Here is a 22,820-nt window from a genome sequence, read left to right as displayed (position 1 = left end):
ATTCTGACAGGAAGCTTCAATGAACTACCACAATGTTCCACAGTGGCCTGGTAGTTCATTGAAAACTACAAGCTAACAGCCGGGACTTGTAGTTCATTCATTCATGGAAGTCCATGAATGAATGATGCAGCCGTGTGGGCGGAGCTCTTTTAAAATTTGACAGATAGTACTATCTGTCAGAGGGAGGGGGGGGGGGGGGGGCGGTGGCTATAGATAAGGCGACATGTTACATGTTCCACCCTAAGAACAGGTGGAACATGTAACATGTTCCCAAAGGTGAACGTATCCTTTAAATTAAAGTAGACATCCAGTCAAATCCTATCTAAATATAAACCTTCTCCCACTCCCATTCTGAGTCCTATAATAATTATCCTGTAAAGGAAAGATGTCTATACTTGCCTATTCTCAGGGCACTGCAGTCCGGTCACGTGATCGGCTCCCAGCTCCGGCTTCAGTGTATAGGGGGGACAGCCGACCAATGGATTCCCCATAGTAAGCCTATGAGTAAAAACATGATATTACAACCATTGTCAGCGATCTCTCCTCTTAACTGAAGCCAGCCTCAGGGAAGCTCACGTGACCAGACTGGAGTGCCTTCAGAATAGGTAAGTATACACCTCTTTTCTTCACAGGGTAATTGGTATAGGGCTTAGAGGTTTAAGTTTAGAGAGGATTTGACTGAACTTCTACTTTAACTGGATGGACTTTTGTCTTTTTTCAGCCAGACAAACTATGTAACTTTACATCAGAGCCCCCGTCACATCAGAGGGTTTCCATACACATCAGAGGTTTCACATTGACGTTCTCCCCATCACAGAGCCCCCCAGTCACATAGTCTCCCCCCATCGCAGAGAGGCCTCAATCACACAGTTCCCCCATCATAAAGCCCGACAATCACACAGTCCTATCATCACATCGGAGCCCTACCGTATGGCTCCAGCAGCACGGGGGAGGTCTGAAGGACAGAATTGCATGGCGATGGGTGGGTGTCTGTCCACACCATTGCAACTCACCATGACACAATTTTGAAAAGGTTCCTGTACTACTTTAGCGCGATTCCAGCATGATTTTGGCCCCATGGAAGAAGCAGAACACATTCATGTTGCCACACATAATCACGCTGAAAATCGGATTAAAATTGGGTAAAGCATTCAGTTTTTTCTTATATAGGGTAAATTAAGGTTTGACAAATTTTGCTTTGAATCCAGGGGCCAGCTAAAAGTTAGGAGCCAGTTTTTCTTGAGCATAGCGTGGGTTGTCAGTGCCCGGGAAAAGGCAGCTTTTGGGCGACAAGCTTCCTGCGATGTGATTTGCTGCACGATGATCATGGCAAAATTGCACCACGTTTTAGGTGCCATTGAAATAATGGCACCTGAACCTGCATTTTATAATCACAATGATTCTGCTGAGATCCCTAAATGTCCAGGTGTGAATAGAACCGCCCTAGTTCACACATATGCGATTCTGGATGCTTTTCAAAACTCACAAATTTGCATGACAGGTTAGATATGTGTTTCTATTGAGGTGGTTCAAACAGATGTGATCCACAGACATTGTGTTTTGAGTACCATTACGAAAAGGCTCCTGTGCTAGTTTATAGCAGTACATTCCAGACTCACGAGCGATAAAGTGGCATGCGGAGATAAGTTTTCACATGCTAGTAACAGCAGTTTTTACATTGAAGTCAATGGCAGGCATTTTTGCGTTGAAGTCAATAGGAGGTGTTTTCCATTGAAGTCAATGGGAGGCGATTTTGCATTTAATTAAATAGGATGCTATTTTGCATTAGGAGGCAGTTTGTGAACCCAGGCATCAGGATGTCATTTCTAGTCACCATGGTGACTTGGCACCTGGGATAAATGTATTTGTTTCTTGTATGTTTTGTGATTTCACTCTTCTGCTGCTTTTATTTGTATCTTTTTATCATCACGATGTGTTTGATGAAAATGTCCGTGATCGTCCTTAGGAGTCTCCAAGCGGTTGAGGAATGGAGGAAGTTGGTATTTCAGCTGATTACAATGTCCTACCGACTCTCCACCATCGTTTCGCCTGTTGTGCACAGTTCTTCTCCAGAAGGTCTTATGCCAATGGATATCGAATCAGGTAAGTCTTTCTTATGCTAAGGTAGTGATAACTATTTTTAATGCAAAAGGATGCTAAGAAATGGTTCACATAGATATGTTGTAAAATGCAATGATTATTTTGTAAAAGTTGCCCATGAACATTAGCATTTCAAAAGATACTCAGAGTTGTTGCAATACAGTGTGAAGGCTTTATTTAAAAAAGAAGCCTTCAGCCTGCAGGTTATACTATAGCTGCTACTGCATCCTGAAAATGGCACTGTTTAATGCAGTAATTGCCAGATACAACTCTAGTATTTAGAAATAAATACATTTTATACATACATATATATATATATGTGTGAGGAACAGAAGTATTTGAACACCCTGCGATTTTGCAAGTTCTCCCACTTTGAAATCATGGAGGGGTCTGAAATTCACAATGTAGGTGCATTCCCACTCAGAGACAGAATTAAAAAAAAAAAAAAAAATCAGGAAATCACATTGTATGATATTTTTAAAGAATGTATTTGTCTTGCACTGCTGAACATAAGTATTTGAACACCTAAGAAACAACAAGAATTCTGGCTCTCAAAGGCCTGTTACTGTGCCTTTAAAAAGCCCACCTCTACTCCACTCATTAATCTAACTTCGTAGCACCTGTCTGAGTTTTTTAAAGACACCTGTCCACCCCACAGTCAGTCAGACGCCAACTACTACCATGGGCAAGACCAAAGAGCTGTCAAAAGACACCAGCGACAAAATTGTGGACCTCCACAAGGCTGGAAAGGGCTACGGGGCAATTGCCAAGCAGCTTGGTGAAAATAGATCAACTGTTGGAGCAATTGTTAGAAAATGGAAGAGACTAAAGATGACTGTCAGTCTCCCTCGGACTGGGGCTCCATGCAAGATCTCACCTCATGGGGTATCACTGATGATAAGAAAGGTGAGGAATCAGCACAGAACTACAAGGGAGGAGCTGGTCAATGACATGAAGAGAGCTGGGACCACAGTTTCAAAGGTCACTATTGGTAGAACACTACGCCGTCATGGTTTCAAATCATGCATTGCACGGAAGGTTCCCCTGCTCAAGTCATCACATGTCCAGGCCCGTCTGAAGTTTGCCAATGACCATCTGGATGATCCAGAGGAGGCATGGGAGAAAGTCATGTGGTCAGATGAGACCAAAGTAGAACTTTTTGGTCTAAACTTCACTCGTCGTGTTTGGAGGAAAAAGAAGGATGAGTTGCATCCCAAGAACACCATCCCTACTGTGAAGCATGGGGGTGGTAATATCATGCTTTGGGGGTGCTTTTCTGCGAAGGGGACAGGACGACTGCACTGTATTAAGGAGAGGATGAATGGGGCCATTTATTGTGAGATTTTGAGCAACAACCTCCTTTCCTCAGTCAGAGCATTGAAGATGGGTTGTGGCTGATCTTCCAACATGACAATGACCCAAAGCACACAGCCAGGATAACGAAGGAGTGGCTCCGTAAGAAGCATATCAAGGTTCTGGAGTGGCCTAGCCAGTCTCCAGACCTAAATCCAATAGAACATCTTTGGGGGGAGCTGAAATTCCGTGTTGCTCAGCGACAGCCCCGAAACCTGACAGATCTAGAGGAGATCTGTGTGGAGGAGTGGGCCAAAATCCCTGTTGCAGTGTGTGCAAACCTGTTCAAGAACTACAGGAAACGTTTGACCTCTGTAATTGCAAACAAAGGCTTCTGCACCAAATATTAACACTGATTTTCTCAGGTGTTCAAATACTTATGTTCAGCAGTGCAAGACAAATACATTCTTTAAAAATGATTTCCTGAATTTTTTTTTTAAATTCTGTCTCTGAGTGGGAATGCACCTACAATGTGAATTTCAGACCCCTCCATGATTTCTAAGTGGGAGAACTTGCAAAATCACAGGGTGTTCAAATACTCCTGTTCCTCACTGTATATATATATATATATATATATATATATATATATATATATATATATATATATATATATATATATATATATATAATATTTTATTTATTTAGTTACATTTAAATCTTTAAGCTTTTGTCAGCATATAAAAACAGAGCAGGGGTTTTACTGAATTTTATGTTTCAAATTAAAGCCTAAAAATTGGTTTAGGTAAGCAAATTGATTATAGAGTTATAGTCAACCTCACAACGGAATTGGACGCACTACTGGTGTTTTGGATGCTGTTTGCAGCAACAAGCAACAGACTTCATTAGTAAAGGTGGGTGAGGGAGGCATTTTTTCTTCTTTTTAAAGTTGAGCTATAAATATATTTCACATTTTTATAAATATATATTTTTATATTCGGATCCCAAATTTGCAGCTGTTTAAAGCTTAGTTGTACTTGTTGGTTTAATTTGGCTAAATGCTTTACAAACTTTTTTATTTGTTACTCATCCATGGCCTGCTCTCTGTGGGGAAGCAGTGATGAAGAGGTTTGACATGCCTGAGTCAAAGCCAGAGCTCTGCAATCAGTAAAGAGCATGAGATTTACTGATATTCCGAGTTATAGGTCTGACTTACTAGTGAGCATGTTGGGACTTCTGCAGTGAGGCTACTGCTTCCCTACAGAGAGCAAAGGTTCCATTCTGCAGCTGTCTCCAGGGGACCAAGCTTTTTTTCTCTGTGTCTGCTTTAAAAAGGAAAATAAACTGTAAGACATTGGAAACCTTTTTGTTTTGATGCACCTGTGATTAAATTTTTCACTCCATAAGACGCACCTAGATTTTAGAGGCAGAAAACAAGAAAAAAAATATTCTGAACCAATAGACTGCAGACACAGTACAGGAGATGACCAGAGACTGCGGACACAGTACAGGAGATGACCAAGAGACTGCGGACAGTACCGGGGATGACCAGAGACTGCGGACAGTACCGGGGATGACCAGAGACTGCGGACAGTACCGGGGATGACCAGAGACTGCGGACAGTACAGGGGATGACCAGAGACTGCGAACACAGTACAGGAGATGACCAGAGACTGCGAACACAGTACAGGAGATGACCAGAGACTGCAGACACAGTACAGGGGATGACCAGAGACTGCGGACAGTACAGGGGATGACCAAGAGACTGCGGACAGTACAGGGGATGACCAGAGACTGAGGACATGGTGCAGAAAATGACCAGAGACTGCGGACACAGTACAGGAGATGACCAGAGACTGCAGACAGTGCAGGGGATGACCAGAGCCTGAGGACATGGTGCAAGAAATGACCAGAGACTGTGCAGGGGATGACCAGAGACTGCAGACAGTGCAGGGGATGACCAGAGCCTGAGGACATGGTGCAAGAAATGACCAGAGACTGTGCAGGGGATGACCAGAGACTGCAGACAGTGCAGGGGATGACCAGAGCCTGAGGACATGGTGCAAGAAATGACCAGAGACTGTGCAGGGGATGACCAGAGACTGCAGACAGTGCAGGGGATGACCAGAGCCTGAGGACATGGTGCAAGAAATGACCAGAGACTGTGCAGGGGATGATCAGAGACTGCAGACAGTACAGGGGATGACTAAGAGACTGCAGACAGTACAGGGGATGACTAAGAGACTGCTGACCTTTGGGGAGGGAGGGGGAGCGGGTACCTGAATTGAACAGGTACCCGCTCCCACTTCCGCGGAGTTATCCTCCCTTTAGTGTCGGCACCCGGCTAACAGCCGGGTGCCCAGTGCGCATGCGCGAGAAGCACCTGTCATGTGTCCCAGAAGACGCTGAGAGCCCGCACTAAAGAAGCCGGCGCAGGAAGACTGCAGCGCTGGACCAAGGAACAGCTAAGGTTCTACTGCAGAGAAGAGCTGAGCGGCTGGCCCGGTATTCTGACACGGCGGCGGTTGAAATACCGGACCGGCCGCTTCATATTCGCTCCATAAGATGCACTGACATTTTCCCCCCTTTTTTGGGGGGAAAAAAGTGCGTCTTATGGAGCGAAAAATGCGGTAGCTGATTTAAACTGAAAGTTCAGTTGGACTTTAATATTTCCAGTCCATGCAAGTCTGTCTGATGTATGGAGAATCATATAATGTAAAGAATTCATAATCTACAAGAGTGTGTTTAGACAAATAAAAATAAATTCCTATTTGCCTAAATGCCAATTGATTTGCTCATCCTCAGTAGTGGTCAGTTGCTAACTGGTGGAGTAAATAACCCCTTATAATGTAATTAATGCAGCAGCGTTTAGTAATGATTAATTGCACGTAATCATACAATGCTTCAATTGTGTGCAATTAATCACTGCTATGTTAGCATTATTAGCAAACAAAGTAACCGAAAGACACACCCCAATGTAATGTCAGAAAAAACAGCAAATCTTTCAGTTAAAAAACACTTATGCTGGCCACACACATGGACATATAGATGACCAAGCAAATGAATGCAACCACCATGAAATGATATAAAGGGGTGGCAGTGAGTTGCCTATATCCATTTCATCGCTTAAATAATTGTGTGCTGCCTGTATTATTTTCTGAATTTCTATTGCTCTTTTTGGCAGTTGTAGAAGAATTCAAAAAGTAAGTACCTATATGTATGCATATCCTGCTGTTCGGAATGTTACAGACAAAATGTCTGGACAAAAAAAATGTTAAAGTAATTAGACATTTCTCTTTTGTGACTGATGCAAGCTGTGCTTTAGTTCAGCTTGATAATGAATAGCGACACACATTTATTCCAACTGCATACTTATTACTTTAAGGCCTCACACTTAAAAATGCAGCTTTTAAAGGCCTTTTTTTTCTTTTCTACAGCCTGTAAATGAACCTCTATGTTAACCTATGTGTCCATACACAAATAGGCATTTACAGGTGTATAAGAAGAGAAGTGTCTACAGGCTGAAGAAAAACACGTCACCAGCACATTCAGCACAGGAGCTTTTGAGCAGAAAAAACACTAAATGCGCATAAACATAAAATGAGTGTTCATCCATTCCAGTGGCCAGAATAAATGTGTATTCTGGCCAATGGAATCAATGAACTCCCAATCACTTGATGTGCCTAAACCCATGTGCAAAACGCGGCTATAGGCGCTTTTTTTTTTTTTTTACAGTTTTTCTCTTCCTTCCCAGGAGAAAAGGTGTTCAGAGGAACTGGACAAACTTCCTGTGTACATGAGGCCGAAAAGTCCACATTTTGTAAAATCAGGGTTTCAAAAGGAACATTTCACCAATATCCTATCCATATCTGGTCTATATAGGACTATATTGTTTAAAACATAAGGAGAAATTGGAAATGTGTGTGATATGCTTACAATAATAGATAGATAAAAAGTCCAATGTGAACGGGGATCAGGAGCGATATGCAATTGTAGAAAATAGTTTATTTCCAAAGTCTTTGTAATAAAACTATTTTCTGCAATTTTGTATAGCTCCTGATCCCTGTTCGTGTTGGATTGTATACTTAGGCAGTGATTAGTAACCCCTTTTTGTGAGTGTACATCTCTTTTTATATATATACTGTATATATATATATATATATATATATATATATTTGTATTTTTTATATATATAACCCAAGCCAAATTGTGCTTGGGTTTGGGGCGGGCTTGGGGGGGGGGGGGCAGGGCTGGCGTGGTGACATCTATAGAAAGGAGGAGGGTAGATCAGCACACAACTGCTGGTGAGATGAATACAGAGCTGCACTCCGGACAGGACATCTCTCCGTCACTAGGAGCTCGGTCCTCTGCTGAGCCGATGTCTCCATTGCTGGCGCCATTTTGTTAAAGTCTGCCAATATGGACAGAATGAGGAGTTCTTCAACAATATTGCACCCAAAACTACAAATATGGGACAAATCCTAGAGATGAAAAACTACACTGAACAGGTGGGTGATATGAAAGTAGGGTGTGGGAGTGCTGGGAGGAGAAGCGGATGATGACTGCGACTGCCCTGCCCCTGAACAGTGGAGGAGGTGAGGTCAGTGTGACAGCTCCAGCCAGGCCACACAGAGTCTATGGGGCGTCACTGTGGTCACTAGATTACCCCTTTCACATCATCCCCTTTAAAGTCTGCAGAATTCCCCCTACAGTGTAAAGGAGAACTCTGTGGACCCTGATGTAAAGGGGAATACTGTAGACTCTGATGTGAGGGGTGGCTCTGGTGACTAGAGTCCACCTTACATCAGAGTTCCCCTTTACACCAGAGTCCTCAGATTTCCCCTTACATCAGAGTTCCCCTTTACATTAGGGTCTGCAGAGTTCTCCCTTACACTGTAAGAGGGAACCCTGCAGTCTGATGTCAGGGGGAACTCTTTGGACTGTGATGTAAAGGTAAACTCTGGTAAAAAAGGGAACTCTGCAGACCCTGATGTAAAGGGGAATGCTGCGGCTCGTGGTGTAAAAGGGAACACTGCGGACCATGATGGAAGGGTGGGGGAGTCGGGGGCCCTTCATAGTTTCTTGCATCGGGGCCCTGAATGTTCTAGTTATGCCTCTGGTTCAAACAGTACTGATGCACAAGGTATGAGTTTTGCTAATGCCTTGGTTATCGGGATTGCTTAGACCTTAGAAGAAGGGGCTATGTTCTGAAAATGTAACTGTTAGTGCAAATAAAGTATCACAGACAGTACTCAACTGTGTTATATAGCACATCTCTAAACATTGGCTGAGAATCACCTCCAGAGAGAGAGTTTATGGGGAAGAGGCTTTGTGCCCACAACGGAGGAATGATGGGATCCAAAATGGAAAGCTGTCCCACGCATCCACTGTTGTCATCTTTTCTCTTTTTCTATTTGAATATTTTTATTGAATTTGGCAAGTTGCACAGATCAGACAATCGGCGTTACATGTACAGAAAATAATAAGTGGAATACAGTGACCAACAGTATATCAATGTATGTGCAATGAACACAATAGAAAAAAAAGTAAAGATGCTGTGTTTCTAGAGCGCACCCTGGACTAGTTTGGTAGAGATCGATCTTTTATCTTTTTATATAAAAAATATATTTTTTTAAATATGTGTGCCAGTGATTAATATGTGCATATGATGAATATACATATCCTAATTTTCTCTTTATGTTTTAGCATAACATGTTGCTTTCTTTAGAGTTCTTCTTTAATGTACTTCCCTTTGCATTTTGTCTCATGACCTTTTATTTCCATAGCTGTTAACAGTTGATCTGTATGGGACTATTTTGTGTCTGCTCCTTTGTGCTGAACGACACAACCGCCATGCCTTCAGACGTTTCGGGTCCTGTTACCTAAAACAGTCAGGGCACAGTGATGAACTCTGGGAGACAAAGCTGTTTGCGGTTCACCGTTCCCCACTGACTGTGCTCATTGTCTCTCGCAGAAGCCGCGGCTCAGTTGCACATGATAATGAGTGAGATCAAACCACGGGACACAAATGATTACTTCACGCAGCCAAGAATATTACAGAAAGACTATGACCTACATTCCCAGGCCCTCCCCGAAGACCGTGTACCGTCCAATACCCTCTGTGCAGAAATGAAAGGTAATGACATGTCATTAAAGCAATTAAAAACCTGATTAGTCAGCTATGTTGATGGACTGCTGAAAACTGGCCTAACAAAAAGTGCACTGATGAACCGAAAATATTAATTGTTCTGTACAGTTTACAGCTGGCCCAGATTCTGCCAGAATTCGGACCAGAAGCATTCTAGAACACTGGTCCTGCCATCACATGTTCCAGATTTGGTTCTGGGCTTGCTGTAAACAAACAACAGGCTTTTAGCGTTTAACGCCCCCCTGTCATTTTACATTTTCCTTGTGGGCTCACTATGCTTTGATCAGACGCTGTGGCCTTAAGTAGTGCCGACAAGTTAAGGAATTCCTTTTTCTTTGCCATTAAAGATTTAGCAGCATGGGACTGCTGGCTTGCTTTGTATCAAGCCACTGTTTAAAGCTATATGAAAATATATGCGGCGCCGATCTGCCCTATGATGTGAATAATGAGGATTGACTGGATACACCTGCATACATGGGAACATGGGAGCTTATTGGGACAGGGCTCCCACACTCCTTTTGTGTTCTCAGAAACATTTGGTAAATATTCTCAGCGTTAGTGCAGTCTTAAAGGGAACCTGTCTCATACTCCTGAATGGCACAACAGTGCAGAGAAAGTGTAGGCAACACCAGGGTTCTGCAGGTACCTTTTACTATGACTAACATTTCATTCTCTGCACCCAAGGAGCCCTCTGACCTTGGGTGCATGCTATAATATAGTCCTCAACCTAAATGTGTTTCTAAAACAAAGATGAAAAGCTGAAGTGGTATTAAACCGAAAACAAAAATGTAACATATTACAGCTTACTAATCCTTAGGTATTTAAACTGTATGCAGGCATGTTTTAATGCATAAACTGCATCCATACAAGCATAAAGGCATAAACTGCAAACGTCCATGCATACTTAAAGGCATACACTGCATCTGTACATGCATACTCAAAGATATAAACTGCACACGTGCATGAATACTTAAAGGCATAAACTGCATACGTACATGCATACCTAAAGGCATAAATTGTATACGTATTTGCATTCTTAAACTGCATACATGCATACTTAAAGTCATAAATTGTATACATGCTTGCATACTTAAAGGCATAAACTGCACATGTGCATGCATACATCAAGGCATAAATTGCATATGTACATGCATACTTGAACTGCATACTTTAATGCATAAACTGCATACACACATACGTTAATGCCCAATCTGCGTACGTATATGCATGCTTTAATGCATAGACTACATATGTACATGCATATTTAAATGCAGAGGGTCCCAAAAGGGGGAGGCAGGTGCGCTGACCAGTGGACTTTTGGGAGGTGTCTAGCAGTGTTCGTATTTCGCATTTTGATAGACCAGTAGTGTCCGGTGTATCTGGGCCACTGCGTTTGTTCTGCATTGCTGTGTTTTGAGAATTACCTCGGTCAGAGGATGCTAGGACAGTCTCTGAGGTGACTTACTCTGTCTCTAGCAGCAGAAACCTAACAGGTTAAGTACACCTCTATTATTGTACGACACTTGACAGGATCACAGGCAAGAAACAAAATGGGGATGTGAGGTCTGTCTTAGATCTCAAGGCACTAGACATAAGTCTGGACGGCCTTCTGTTTTGGATGGGATCGGTCTGATCAGTGATGGCCTGTCTGCAAGCAATAGATAAAATAGGGGTGTCCTCAATGACGCATATCTTTGTATGTCAACTTTTTTTTTCAGGCTCATAATGGGTTTTTCCATTTTTGTTGTGGGGAACTGCCCTTTGGGCTGGTCGCAGTCCCAGGTGTTCACAAAGTTCCTAGCCCCCATGCTGGGCTTGCAGGGGACACAGGGGGGTGTCAATATTATAATACTTTAATGTTCAATTGCTCAGGGAGCTGTTGGTTCCAAGTTTTAAGTGGAATATAAGAAGCAAAAGGTATCCTTCAATATATGTTTGCATGCAGAAATAGTATCTTTGTTGAAGCGGTTTCCTATGTGCTGTTCCACTCCAGAAGAATATTATGTCTGTCTGCATCATGAAGCTCCAATCATTGGGTTGCCAGGGGCTTTGTCCCCAGGCCTTTGCAGAGTCCAAATGGTGGTTGTTTGTTCAGAATCTGGAGAAGGGAAAATTTACCTTCTAGGGATATGGAAGATAGGAACCATCGATGCCAGTCTCTCCGGGTGGGGGGCTGGTTTGGAATCGGCTACAGTTCAAGGGACTTGGTCTCCAAAGGAGAGTAAACTACCCATCAGTATCTTGGAGCTTCGGGCAGTACGCCTTGTTCTGGATTAATGGACAAACCAGTTGCACAGGTTGTGGTCAGGGTTCGGTCAGACAATGCCATGGCAATAATGTATGTCAACCACTAGGGTGGCACCAGGAGTCGTGAGGTTGAGGGAGAGGTAAACCACATTCTGGCTGGGGCAGAACAGCATAGCATGAGTCGTCTCTGTTGGCAGTACGTATTCCATGTTTTAGAAAACTGGCAGGAGGGTTTTTTCCCAGTCATCAGCGGCTAATACCGGGACAGTGGTCCCTGCATCCCAAGACGTTCTCGGCTGCCTGCTAGCATTGGGGAACTCCGGATGCGAATCTACTAGATTTCAGGAACCAGTTTTCCCCAATCTATGCATTCCCCTATTCAACTAGTGGTGGCCCTGCCTAGCCCAGGAAGAGCTTGGTACACCTTTTGAACCAATTAAAAAAACTCTGTTAGTCTTTTGACTCGAAATGTGGCTTCTTTGGTTACTAACACTTTGGCAAGAAAAGTGTCAGAGCTGGTGGCTTTTTCCAGTACGGAGCCGTTCTTGGTCTTGCATCATGATAGTGCGATGTTGCATCCTCATCCATCTTTCTTGCCTAGAGTGATTTCTAGTTTTCACTTGAATCAGGACAGTGTTTAGCCTTTCTTTTTTTCTAGTCTACAGGAGAAGGATCACTGTAGTTTGAGTGGTCAGGATTTACTTTGGCAGCATGGGACAGGAATCCTGGTCTGTGCTGCCTGAAGGGCCCATCAAAGGCAGGCAACATCCAGGTCAACTATTTCTCATTGGATCTGCCAGTTAATCAAGCCTAAGGTCCCAGCTTTTTGGGTGAGAGTGCACTCTACCAGGACAGTGGGGGCATCTTGGGCTATCCGCCATCAGGCGTCAATGGCTCAGTTTCTACCAAGTGGATGTTAGAGCTACAGAGGATGCTGCCCTTGGCTGCAGTGTGCTGCGGACAGCAGAATAGGTTCTTGGACTGATGACGGTGTCTAAGATTTGTGTCTTCCTCCCCTCAAAGATATTGCTTTGGGACATCCCAGATTGCAATGATTATAGCCTGCTCTGTGTCCTGTGGTGTACGATAAGGAAAACCTGGATTTTTTCCTACATACATATCTGTAAATTCCATTTTTTGGAGTACATCGCGGGACACAGAGGTTCCTCCCCTCTTTATGGAATTCCATTGCTTGCTACAAAACTGAAGTGCTTCCTGTATAGGAGAGGGCTATACAGGGGAGGACTTCCTGTTTGTTGACCTGCCAGTGTCCATTCACCTATTGGTGGTGCATAGCCTAGATAGTAATGAATATAGCCTGCTCTGTGTCCCGTGATGTACTCCAAGAAATGGATTTTACAGGTAAGTATGTAGAAAACAATCCAATTCTTACAGGTGTTTAAAGTTTATTTCCTGGGCAAGGTGACAGTAGAGCTGTGATAGCAGATAAAACTGATTTTATCGGAGTGGAGGAGAGCGGAGACATAGAAGATGAGAGTGGGCGAATGACAAAAAAATGAGATGCATTTGCTGAGAGGGCATTGTGAGGGACAGTAGAGGTGTGGGAGCTGAGAAGGGACTTGGGTGTAGTTGTGAGGGGACAGTAAAGGAGAGCAGAGACCAAGAAATGACAATGAGGTAGATGTGGGAAAAGATGTAAGAGCTGCCCGGTGACTGAAGTAACTTGTGGGGGGAAGTCAAGACAAGGGAGGTGAGATAGAACAATGGAGTAGCCGAGTGGGGACTGTACAGGTGCTCAGTGGAACAGTAAGGCCTTTTGCACACTGCTGTTCCTAAACTTAAATTTTTGTGGGTTTTGGCCTTTATTTTTCTGCCCTTGAATGCCCCCCTATGCTATCCTCTGTGTCAATGCACATATAGAGGTTTACAGCCGTTTAGTAGCATGGGAGTTTGGAGGACATTTTCTAAATGCCCTAAAATTGCGTTCAGGACATTTGTGACTACAAAAACACTGAACACTGCTACATGCTTGTAAATAATGTAGGGTCTAGGCGCATTTAGCAGTTCAGCATTTATTCATTTCAATGGGCAGAATAAACTAAAATTTTGGACAATGAAAAAAACACCCAAATACCAAATGCTGCTAAACTGGTTTGCAAAAAAACGCAGCTTAGGTGAGTTTTTAAAGCTGATTTGCTAATGTCAGGAAGAAACAGCAGTTACAACAAACCAGTGTGTATGAGGCCTTAGGGCAGTAGAGAGTCGAGATATGAAATGGGACAGTGGAGGAGCTGATGGGACAGCAAAGGAGCTGAAAGGGGATAGTAAGGGGACAGCAGAAATACATTACCCTAGAGGGGAAAGTGGATGTGCAGGAACTGATGGGTGACAGAGAAGGACAAATTAAGTGCAGGAGCTGAGAGTGTACAGTGAGGGGCAGAAGTGACAATGATGAAATGGACGGGCATGAGAAGGGATAGTGAGGAACAGCAGAAATGCAGCAGCTTAGAGAGGGCGGTGAGGAACAGCAGATGTGCAGGAACAGGAGCTGAGAGTGGACATTGGGTTAAAGCAGAGGCACAGGAACTAAAAGTGGACAGCTATAGACTAGACAGCAGAGACACAGGAACTTAGAAGACTGTGAAGGACAGCAGAGAGTCAGGAGCTGGGAGTCAACAGTGAGGGACAGCAGGGAGGGGATGCTGAGGGACAACATATGTGCAGGAACTGAGAGTGTATATTGAGGGACAGCAGAGACACAGGAACTGAGAAGACTGTGAAGGACAGCAGAGAGTCAGGAGCTGGGAGTCAACAGTGAAGGACAGCAGGGAGGGGATGCTGAGGGACAACATAAGTGCAGGAACTGAGAATGTACATTGTTGGACAGCAGAGGCACAGGAACTGAGAAGAATGTGAAGGACAGCAGAGAGTCAGGAGCTGGGAGTCAACAGTGAAGGACAGCAGGGAGGGGATGCTGAGGGACAACATAAGTGCAGGAACTGAGAATGTACATTGTGGGACAGCAAAGACACAGGAACTGAGAAGACTGAAGGACAGCAGAGAGTCAGGAGCTGGGAGTCAACAGTGAAGGACAGCAGGGAGGGGATGTTGAGGGACAACAGAAGTGCAGGAACTGAGAATGTACATTGAGGGACATCAGAGACACAGGAACTGAGAGCAGAAAGTGAGAAACCGCAAAAGTCCATAAACTGAGAAGGTGCAGTGAGGGACAGCTGAGACTCAAGAGCAGAGATGCGACAATGAGGGACAGCAGAGACATAGAAGCAGAAATGGGACAGTAGAAACACAAATGGTGAGAGAACAGAAAAGAAGGGTGAAAAACCCGAACACAGAGAAGCGGAACGTGAGAACAGGTACTCTGCTTCACTTTCAGCTTTCCTTATGACTTTCCTTGTGCACCTTCCTATAAGGTTTGTTTATAAAGTATAGTTTTGAATAGGTTTAGATTGTAATATACAGACCTGAGTTATAGCTGTGATAGGCAGGAGCAGGCACATAAACAATGATGGAGGAAAGCCTAGGGGTTGGTGGAATCATGCAATCCAAGAGCAGGAGTGGTATGTGGGCTTTTATTTTTCTCATGAGATGTAAACAAGGCAGGAAACAATGATTTCTCTTTTATGAAGTGCAGTGTTATTATTGATTTAGTTGTGTTATTATTACATTCTTGCCACATTTAATTTTAGCTATTTAATGATTTTTCTGGGGTTCCATTGTTGCCTACATTCTGATACTTGTGAGCATAACCAAAAGTGGGTGTGGCCTTTCTGCCAAATGACAACTGGCCGAAACTCTTATTTTATGATTGGGAGGGCTGGCCCAATACTTTTGGCAATATAGTGTGTGTGCATACATATACATACAGTGCCTTAAAAAAGTATTCATACCCCTTGAAATTTTCCATGTTTTGTCATGTTACAACCAAAAACATAAATGTATTTTATGAGATAGACCAACACAAAGTGGCACATAATTGTGAAGTGGAAGGAAAATGGTTTTCAAAATATTTTACAAATAAATATCTGAAAAGTGTGGCGTTTAATTTTGTTTGACCCTACCATCTGAATGTCGCAGCAACCAGTCTGCCCATTCTTCTCTGACCTCTGACATCAACAAGGCATTTTCATCAACACAACTGCTACTCACTGGATATTTTCCCTTTTTCGGACCATTCTCTTTAAAGCCTAGAGATAGTTGTGCATGAAAATCCCAGTAGATCAGCACTTTTTGAAATACTCAGATCAAAGTCACTTAACCATTTCAATTCCGGGCAATTTTACCCCCTGTCCTGCCCAGGCCAATTTTCAGGTTTCAGCGCTCTCACACTTTGAATGACAATTGCGCGGTCATACAACACTGTACCCAAACTAAAATTTTATCATTTTGTTCACACAACTACAGTTTTCTTTTGGTGGTATTTAATCACCACTGGGGTTTTTATTTTTTGCTAAATTAACAAAAAAAAAGACTGAAAATTTTGAAAAAAAAAAAAACAAGTTTTTCTTTGTTTCTGTTATAAAAATTTGCAAATAAATAATTGTTCTTCATAAACTTAGGCCGAGATGTATTCTACTACATGTCTGTGGTGAAAATAACCCAAATTAGTATTTATTATTTAGTCTGTAGGAAAGTTATAGAGTTCATAAACTATGGGATATATCTGAAAATTGATCAGTCCTGATTAAGTACTGACAGCCAATCTAATTTCTTGAGGCAGAACAGTACAGATGTCCCCCAAATGACCCCTTTTTGCAAAGTAGACAGTCCGACGTATTTCAAAAAAGGCATGACGAGTTTTTTGAAGATATTTATTTTCACTATTTTTTTTTTTTTTTACATACTGTCACCAGTGCAGTACAGCGTTGGCATATAACCGGTGTGGTGGTGATCAGGGACACTGACTGGTGACAGTATGATAAAAAAAATTATAATTTTTTTATTTTTTCAATTTTTTTTCATATTGCACTATGACCAAAGTAGTATAATGTTACCATAGTAATATTATACTACTTTGGGGAAGTGATCAGTTTTTTTTTTATTACACAATTTGATTGCTTATAGCAAAGAATTTCTTTGCTATAAGCAAGCATTTAACTGAATAAAATAGATTCATTCAGGTTTTTTTGTTGTGATTAGCTCTGATTGGCCATGGCTAATCACATGACACAGATGGGCTGTGATTGGCCCAGCCTGTGGATGTGATCGCTGTGATCATTCACAGCTAGACACAGTTGTATACAATGGATGGCATGAAAGGAAACCATCCATTGTATACTACTGTCATGTGACCTGCTGTGATTGGTCACAGCTGGTCACATGGTACTGGCAATGGGGCTGGTACACAGATTTGTCATTGTCCATGTCCGAGGTACAGGGGTGGTGACAGATCTCACCACGTGGGCACACGCAACGTTCAATCCGGGAAGGACGTCATTTGACCATAGGCCGTGCGGCAAGTGGTTAAATACCCCTTTTTCCCCATTCTGATGCTTGATTTGAACTTCAGCAAGTTGTCTTCACCACGTCCACATGCCTAAATGCATTGAGTTGCTGGCATGTGATTGGCTGATAAGCATTTTGTTTTACCAAGCAATTGCGCAGGTGTACCTAATAAAGTGCCGGTGAATGTATGTATGTGTGTGTATGTGTGTATATATATGTATATATGTGTGTATATATATATATATATATATATATACACACACACACACACACTTGTTTTTACAGTATATACTATAGATTTATCTTTCTTTTTTTTTTTTTCTCCCCATGAAAAGTAAATATGTTCCCTACATTTTATTGTAGTGTACAGTAAATAATCATGGCAGTGCGTGATTTATTTTTTCCTCCCCTTTGAGGTTTGCCCAGTATCTAGTTTTCTGTACCTGTATTATGCCTTGTGGATTGATCCGTTCGAGTGAATAATGACTCTTCGGTGCATCTAAGCTGTTTTGGAACACAAAGTATGCTTAGTATGTAAGCATGAGTTATTTATGTTGGCAAATCACCATATTTATAGTTCAGGGTACAACGTTCTGTACATTTAAATGCATGCCATATCAAACACATTGCAGACAAGTACAGGTACAGGTCAGCATGTTTCATGTCAGACTGATAGAATTTAATGTTGTCTGCCTCGCATATATTTTTCTTTCTGCTGCATTGCTTTCGTCATACCTGTTCTAGATCAGAAATGTATCACATTAAAGGATATCTAAACTTAGGAACACAGATGTGCAGTAATATGTTGCAGCTTACTAGTCCTTTGATGTGCTTTCCAGTTTTTCATTTTTCAGGCTAAGAACATTATGGCCCCACTTGCTAGAAATATCCTTGTCACTTCCTGTGAGCTGAATTGAAATCACAATGTTAACTTCCTCCAAGCTATCTTCTACAAACTACAAATGACCCCATAATGGAGATGAAGAGAGGAAGATGTGTTTGTCGTCTATGTAAGGAGAGCAGTCAAGGGTGACAGTTCCTGCTGCTCCATAGATACAGTAGAAGAGTGACCATAGCCACCCCAGGACAGGAAGTGTGTTATTAGCAGGATTACCATGATAAGCTGGAATTTATTACATTTGATTTTGGTGGAAAAGGAAGCTGCTGCACACTGAAGGGATCACTAATATTGTTGTTTATTAGGTAGGACATCAAACAGCATGGCCATGACAGCTCCTGTCCTAGGACTACCCTGAGTAATGTATTGCTTGAAATTTCCACTCGCCTGCTCGCCAATGGCGAGTGGAAATTATGGTGGGGGTGAGTGTGTCCCCCAGGGCTGTCTTGCTGAGCATGCTCGGAGCTCAGGCCGGATCTGTCATTGGCACTGGGAGCTGTCAGACTGCTCATTAGCTGAGCACAGTGAAAGCAAAGGAAGGAGTGTGTGCTGTGCTCTCTGCCTCCCCCTAGAGTGCAGTACCCTGATCTGTGAGTGAACAACGAAGTACTGCAACTTTTTATGTACATATGTGTGTCTGTGTATGCATGTACAATTGTATGTGTCTGCGTGTGTGTACATGTGTGTGTGTGTGTGTACATGTCTATGTGCATGTACGTGTGTGTGTGTTTGTGTGCATGTACGTACATCTGTCTGTGTGTATGTACATGTGTCTGTGCGTGTGTATTTATGTGTATGTACATGTGTCTGTGTGTATGCGTGTCTGTATGTGCCTGTGTGTGTATACATGTGCGTGTGTGTACATGTTTCTTTGTGTGTATGTACATGTCTGGGTGTGTACAGGTGTCTCTGTTTGTGTGTGTTTGTTGGTGGCGAGTAACTCTAAGGCCTGGCTAGTAGCTCAGTACTTGAAATTGTAAGCCCTTCTACAACCTAGATCTACTGGGTGAAACACATTAGAAGGCCATTCCAGGCCAGGGAAGTGCTTGACTATGCTTCTGGATGTCTTATACAATCAGCGTTGGTACTAGTGATCCCTCTGGTGTGTGGTGGCTTCCTTTTCTAGCATTGAGTCTGTGAGCAGAGATGGCTTGTTTGGATAGCTTAGAGCAGAGTATTGTATTGTATACTCTTGTATTCTAGCATCCACCTTTGATTTTGGGTTTACAGTAGATACACTTTAATTAGTAGCCAGAAAAGGTGTGGACAGCATTAGCTGAAAATGTAATAGTCCTCATGCACACGGGACATTTTTATAGCGGCTGTTTTTGGCATTTGGCATTTTTTTCTACAGCCAGTAAACCCCCCAGCATGTTATCCTATGTGTTCATGCACACATAGACTGTAATCAGTGTTTTTTGGCTGGAAAAAAACCCCAAAACTAGTGGGTGTCTAGAGGAGTTTATCTGTAAAAAACGCTGAAAAACGCGGCACACTAGCGTTTTTTGACTTTTTTTATATATAAAAAAATTTTTTTCATGGTAAAAAAATGCTAAAAAAGTGGCAAAACGTCGCTAAACGCTAATGCAAAAACACTGAAAAACTCACATTTAATGTGACTTTACACTGCTAGTGTTACCAGCGTTATTAAAACGCCCCGTGTGCATGGAGCCTCAAGGATACAGAGTAGTGAGCAGATCAGGAAAAAAGTGGTGTGAAATGAACTGGCTGAAGGGAGTGGACAAAGTCAGCAGAGAGGGATTTTAGGGGTGTAGCTGGAGTGGGGAGCATAGAACTGTGTGAAGGGCTGGAGACAAAAGAAGTGAAAAGTTCAAAGTAAGTTTAAAGAGGTGTACCAGGATATGCAAGACCTGTTTTTATTTATTCATGCAAACAAGAATTAAGGCGCAAGGAACTGTGGCAATAACATAGGAGACAACCAATGATAAAATCTGTTTATCATATGATAACATTTATCATAAAATAATTTATGATAAAATAGTCTTCAATTACATGGTGGATCACATATTAGAACAGGTACATTATGGAGAAAGCAGATGTACTATAAGGCATTGTTCACACGGGTGTGCTTAAAATGTTACTAAACCCAGGCCCCTGCATTCACTATATCTGGTCTCCCCGGACCCTGCATTCACTATATCTGGTCTCCCCGGACCCTGCATTCACTATATCTGGTCTCCCCGGACCCTGCATTCACTATTTCTGGTCTCCCAGGACCCTGCATTCACTATATCTGGTCTCCCCGGACCCTGCATTCTCTCTATCTGGTCTCCCGGACCCTGCATTCACTATATCTGGTCTCCCCGGACCCTGCATTCACTATTTCTGGTCTCCCAGGACCCTGCATCCACTATATCTGGTCTCCCCGGACCCTGCATTCACTATTTCTGGTCTCCCAGGACCCTGCATTCACTATATCTGGTCTCCCCAGACCCTGCATTTTCTCTATCTGGTCTCCCGTACCCTGCATTCACTATATCTGGTCTCCCGGGACTCTGCATTCACTATATCTGGTCTCCCGGGACTCTGCATTCACTATATCTGGTCTCCCTGGACTCTGCATTCACTATATCTGGTCTCCCCGGACCCTGCATTCACTATATCCGCTCTCCCCGGACCCCGCATTCACTATATCTGGTCTCCCCGGACTCTGCATTCACTATATCTGGTCTCCCCGGACCCTGCATTCACTATATCTGGTCTCCCCGGACCCTGCATTCACTATATCTGGTCTCCCAGGACCCTGCATTCACTATATCTGGTCTTCCCGGACCCTGCATTCACTATATCTGGTCTTCCCGGACCCTGCATTCACTATATCTGGTCTCCCCGGACCCTGCAATCACTATATCTGGTCTCCCCGGACCCTGAATTCACTATATCTGGTCTCCCTGGACCCTGCATTCACTATATCTGGTCTCCCAGGACCCTGCATTCACTATATCCGGTCTCCCAGGACCCTGCATTCACTATATCCTCTCTCCCCGGGCCCTGCATTCACTATATCTGGTCTCCCCGGACCCTGCATTCACTATATCTGGTCTCCCCGGACCCTGCATTCACTATATCTGGTCTCCCTGGACCCTGCATTCACTATATCTGGTCTCCCTGGACCCTGCATTCACTATATCTGGTCTCCCCGGACCCCGCATTCACTATATCTGGTCTCCCCGGACCCCGCATTCACTATATCTGGTCTCCCCGGACCCTGCATTCACTATATCTGGTCTCCCCGGACCCTGCATTCACTATATCTGGTCTCCCCGGACCCTGCATTCACTATTTCTGGTCTCCCAGGACCCTGCATTCACTATATCTGGTCTCCCCAGACCCTGCATTTTCTCTATCTGGTCTCCCGTACCCTGCATTCACTATATCTGGTCTCCCGGGACTCTGCATTCACTATATCTGGTCTCCCGGGACTCTGCATTCACTATATCTGGTCTCCCTGGACTCTGCATTCACTATATCTGGTCTCCCCGGACCCTGCATTCTCTCTATCTGGTCTCCCGGACCCTGCAATCACTATATCTGGTCTCCCCGGACCCTGAATTCACTATATCTGGTCTCCCTGGACCCTGCATTCACTATATCTGGTCTCCCAGGACCCTGCATTCACTATATCCGGTCTCCCAGGACCCTGCATTCACTATATCCTCTCTCCCCGGGCCCTGCATTCACTATATCTGGTCTCCCCGGACCCTGCATTCACTATATCTGGTCTCCCCGGACCCCGCATTCACTATATCTGGTCTCCCCGGACCCCGCATTCACTATATCTGGTCTCCCTGGACCCTGCATTCACTATATCTGGTCTCCCAGGTTCCTGCATTCACTATATCTGGTCTCCCACAGTGCACAGAACATGGAAATGCAATTATTTTACTAAATATAAACTTCTAAATACCTTTTCTCATCAGCAGTCTTGTGCCTATCATTGTCCAGCCAAGCACTGGTTAAAGCTTGTTGGAGGAGTTTGCATTCTCCTCTAACTGTCCTATAAGGCTGCATGACCCCTGACCCTCTGTCTGAACAGTGCTGATTGGCCTTGGCTGATCACATGCACTCTCCCAAAAAAAAACCTCTCCAGCAATACGCACTAAACAGAGCATGGGCAGAAGTTTCTATTGCTGCTCTAACCATGGCAGATAGATTTGGGACAGCAAAAGAAGGGGAGGATCAGAGAAGTACGGAGGATTAACCCCTTAGGTTCCACAGAGAGTATAATGAGCATGCTTTACTGCATATACAGACTGATTTTTACTGTTGTAAATCATACAACACTTTAATCATACATGTGTTTGACCATGTGTGCCCACACAGGATACACAGGTCTTCTAGGCATCTGCATGCAGATCTCTCATTCATGTTAGTTGGGACACAGTGGCTGCATGGACACAGCCTTTGCTGATAATTTGGCATCCATGTGATTGGGTAGGTATGTCCTTGAAAGCAGACAGTATGAGCTTGAGGTCACGCACCTGTGCGGATGTCATATTGGGAGCAGCAGCTGTGTCCATCCAGCTGCCACGTCCCAATTGACATGAATGGGACCGTCTGCATGTGAATGCTCGGAACACCTGTGCATCCCATGCGGACAGACATGGCCCTCGCATGGATGTACATTTAAGCATGCCCATGGGAATGAGGCCTAATCAGCAGAGATGATGCTTTGAATGTGGTTTGATTATA

At 43.5% G+C, this 22,820-nt stretch overlaps 1 protein-coding gene across 1 annotated transcript in view; it reads left to right on the top strand.

Annotated features, from left to right (window-relative positions):
• The window catches only part of THADA (THADA armadillo repeat containing), an 870,089-nt gene that overhangs the window by 103,829 nt on the left and 743,440 nt on the right, over window positions 1-22,820 (top strand). Inside the window, exons 19-20 of the mRNA XM_089677843.1 lie at window positions 1,967-2,103; window positions 9,365-9,526. Coding sequence (XP_089533969.1) covers window positions 1,967-2,103; window positions 9,365-9,526 — 299 coding nt within the window. The remainder of the gene's footprint in view (window positions 1-1,966; window positions 2,104-9,364; window positions 9,527-22,820) is intronic.

The sequence above is a fragment of the Staurois parvus genome, unplaced genomic scaffold (assembly GCF_062004578.1).
Source record: "Staurois parvus isolate SC_StPar_1 unplaced genomic scaffold, SC_StPar_1.0 ptg000192l, whole genome shotgun sequence".
In the NCBI taxonomy this organism is placed as follows: domain Eukaryota; kingdom Metazoa; phylum Chordata; class Amphibia; order Anura; family Ranidae; genus Staurois; species Staurois parvus.
This window is presented reverse-complemented; position numbering and strand designations above follow the sequence as displayed.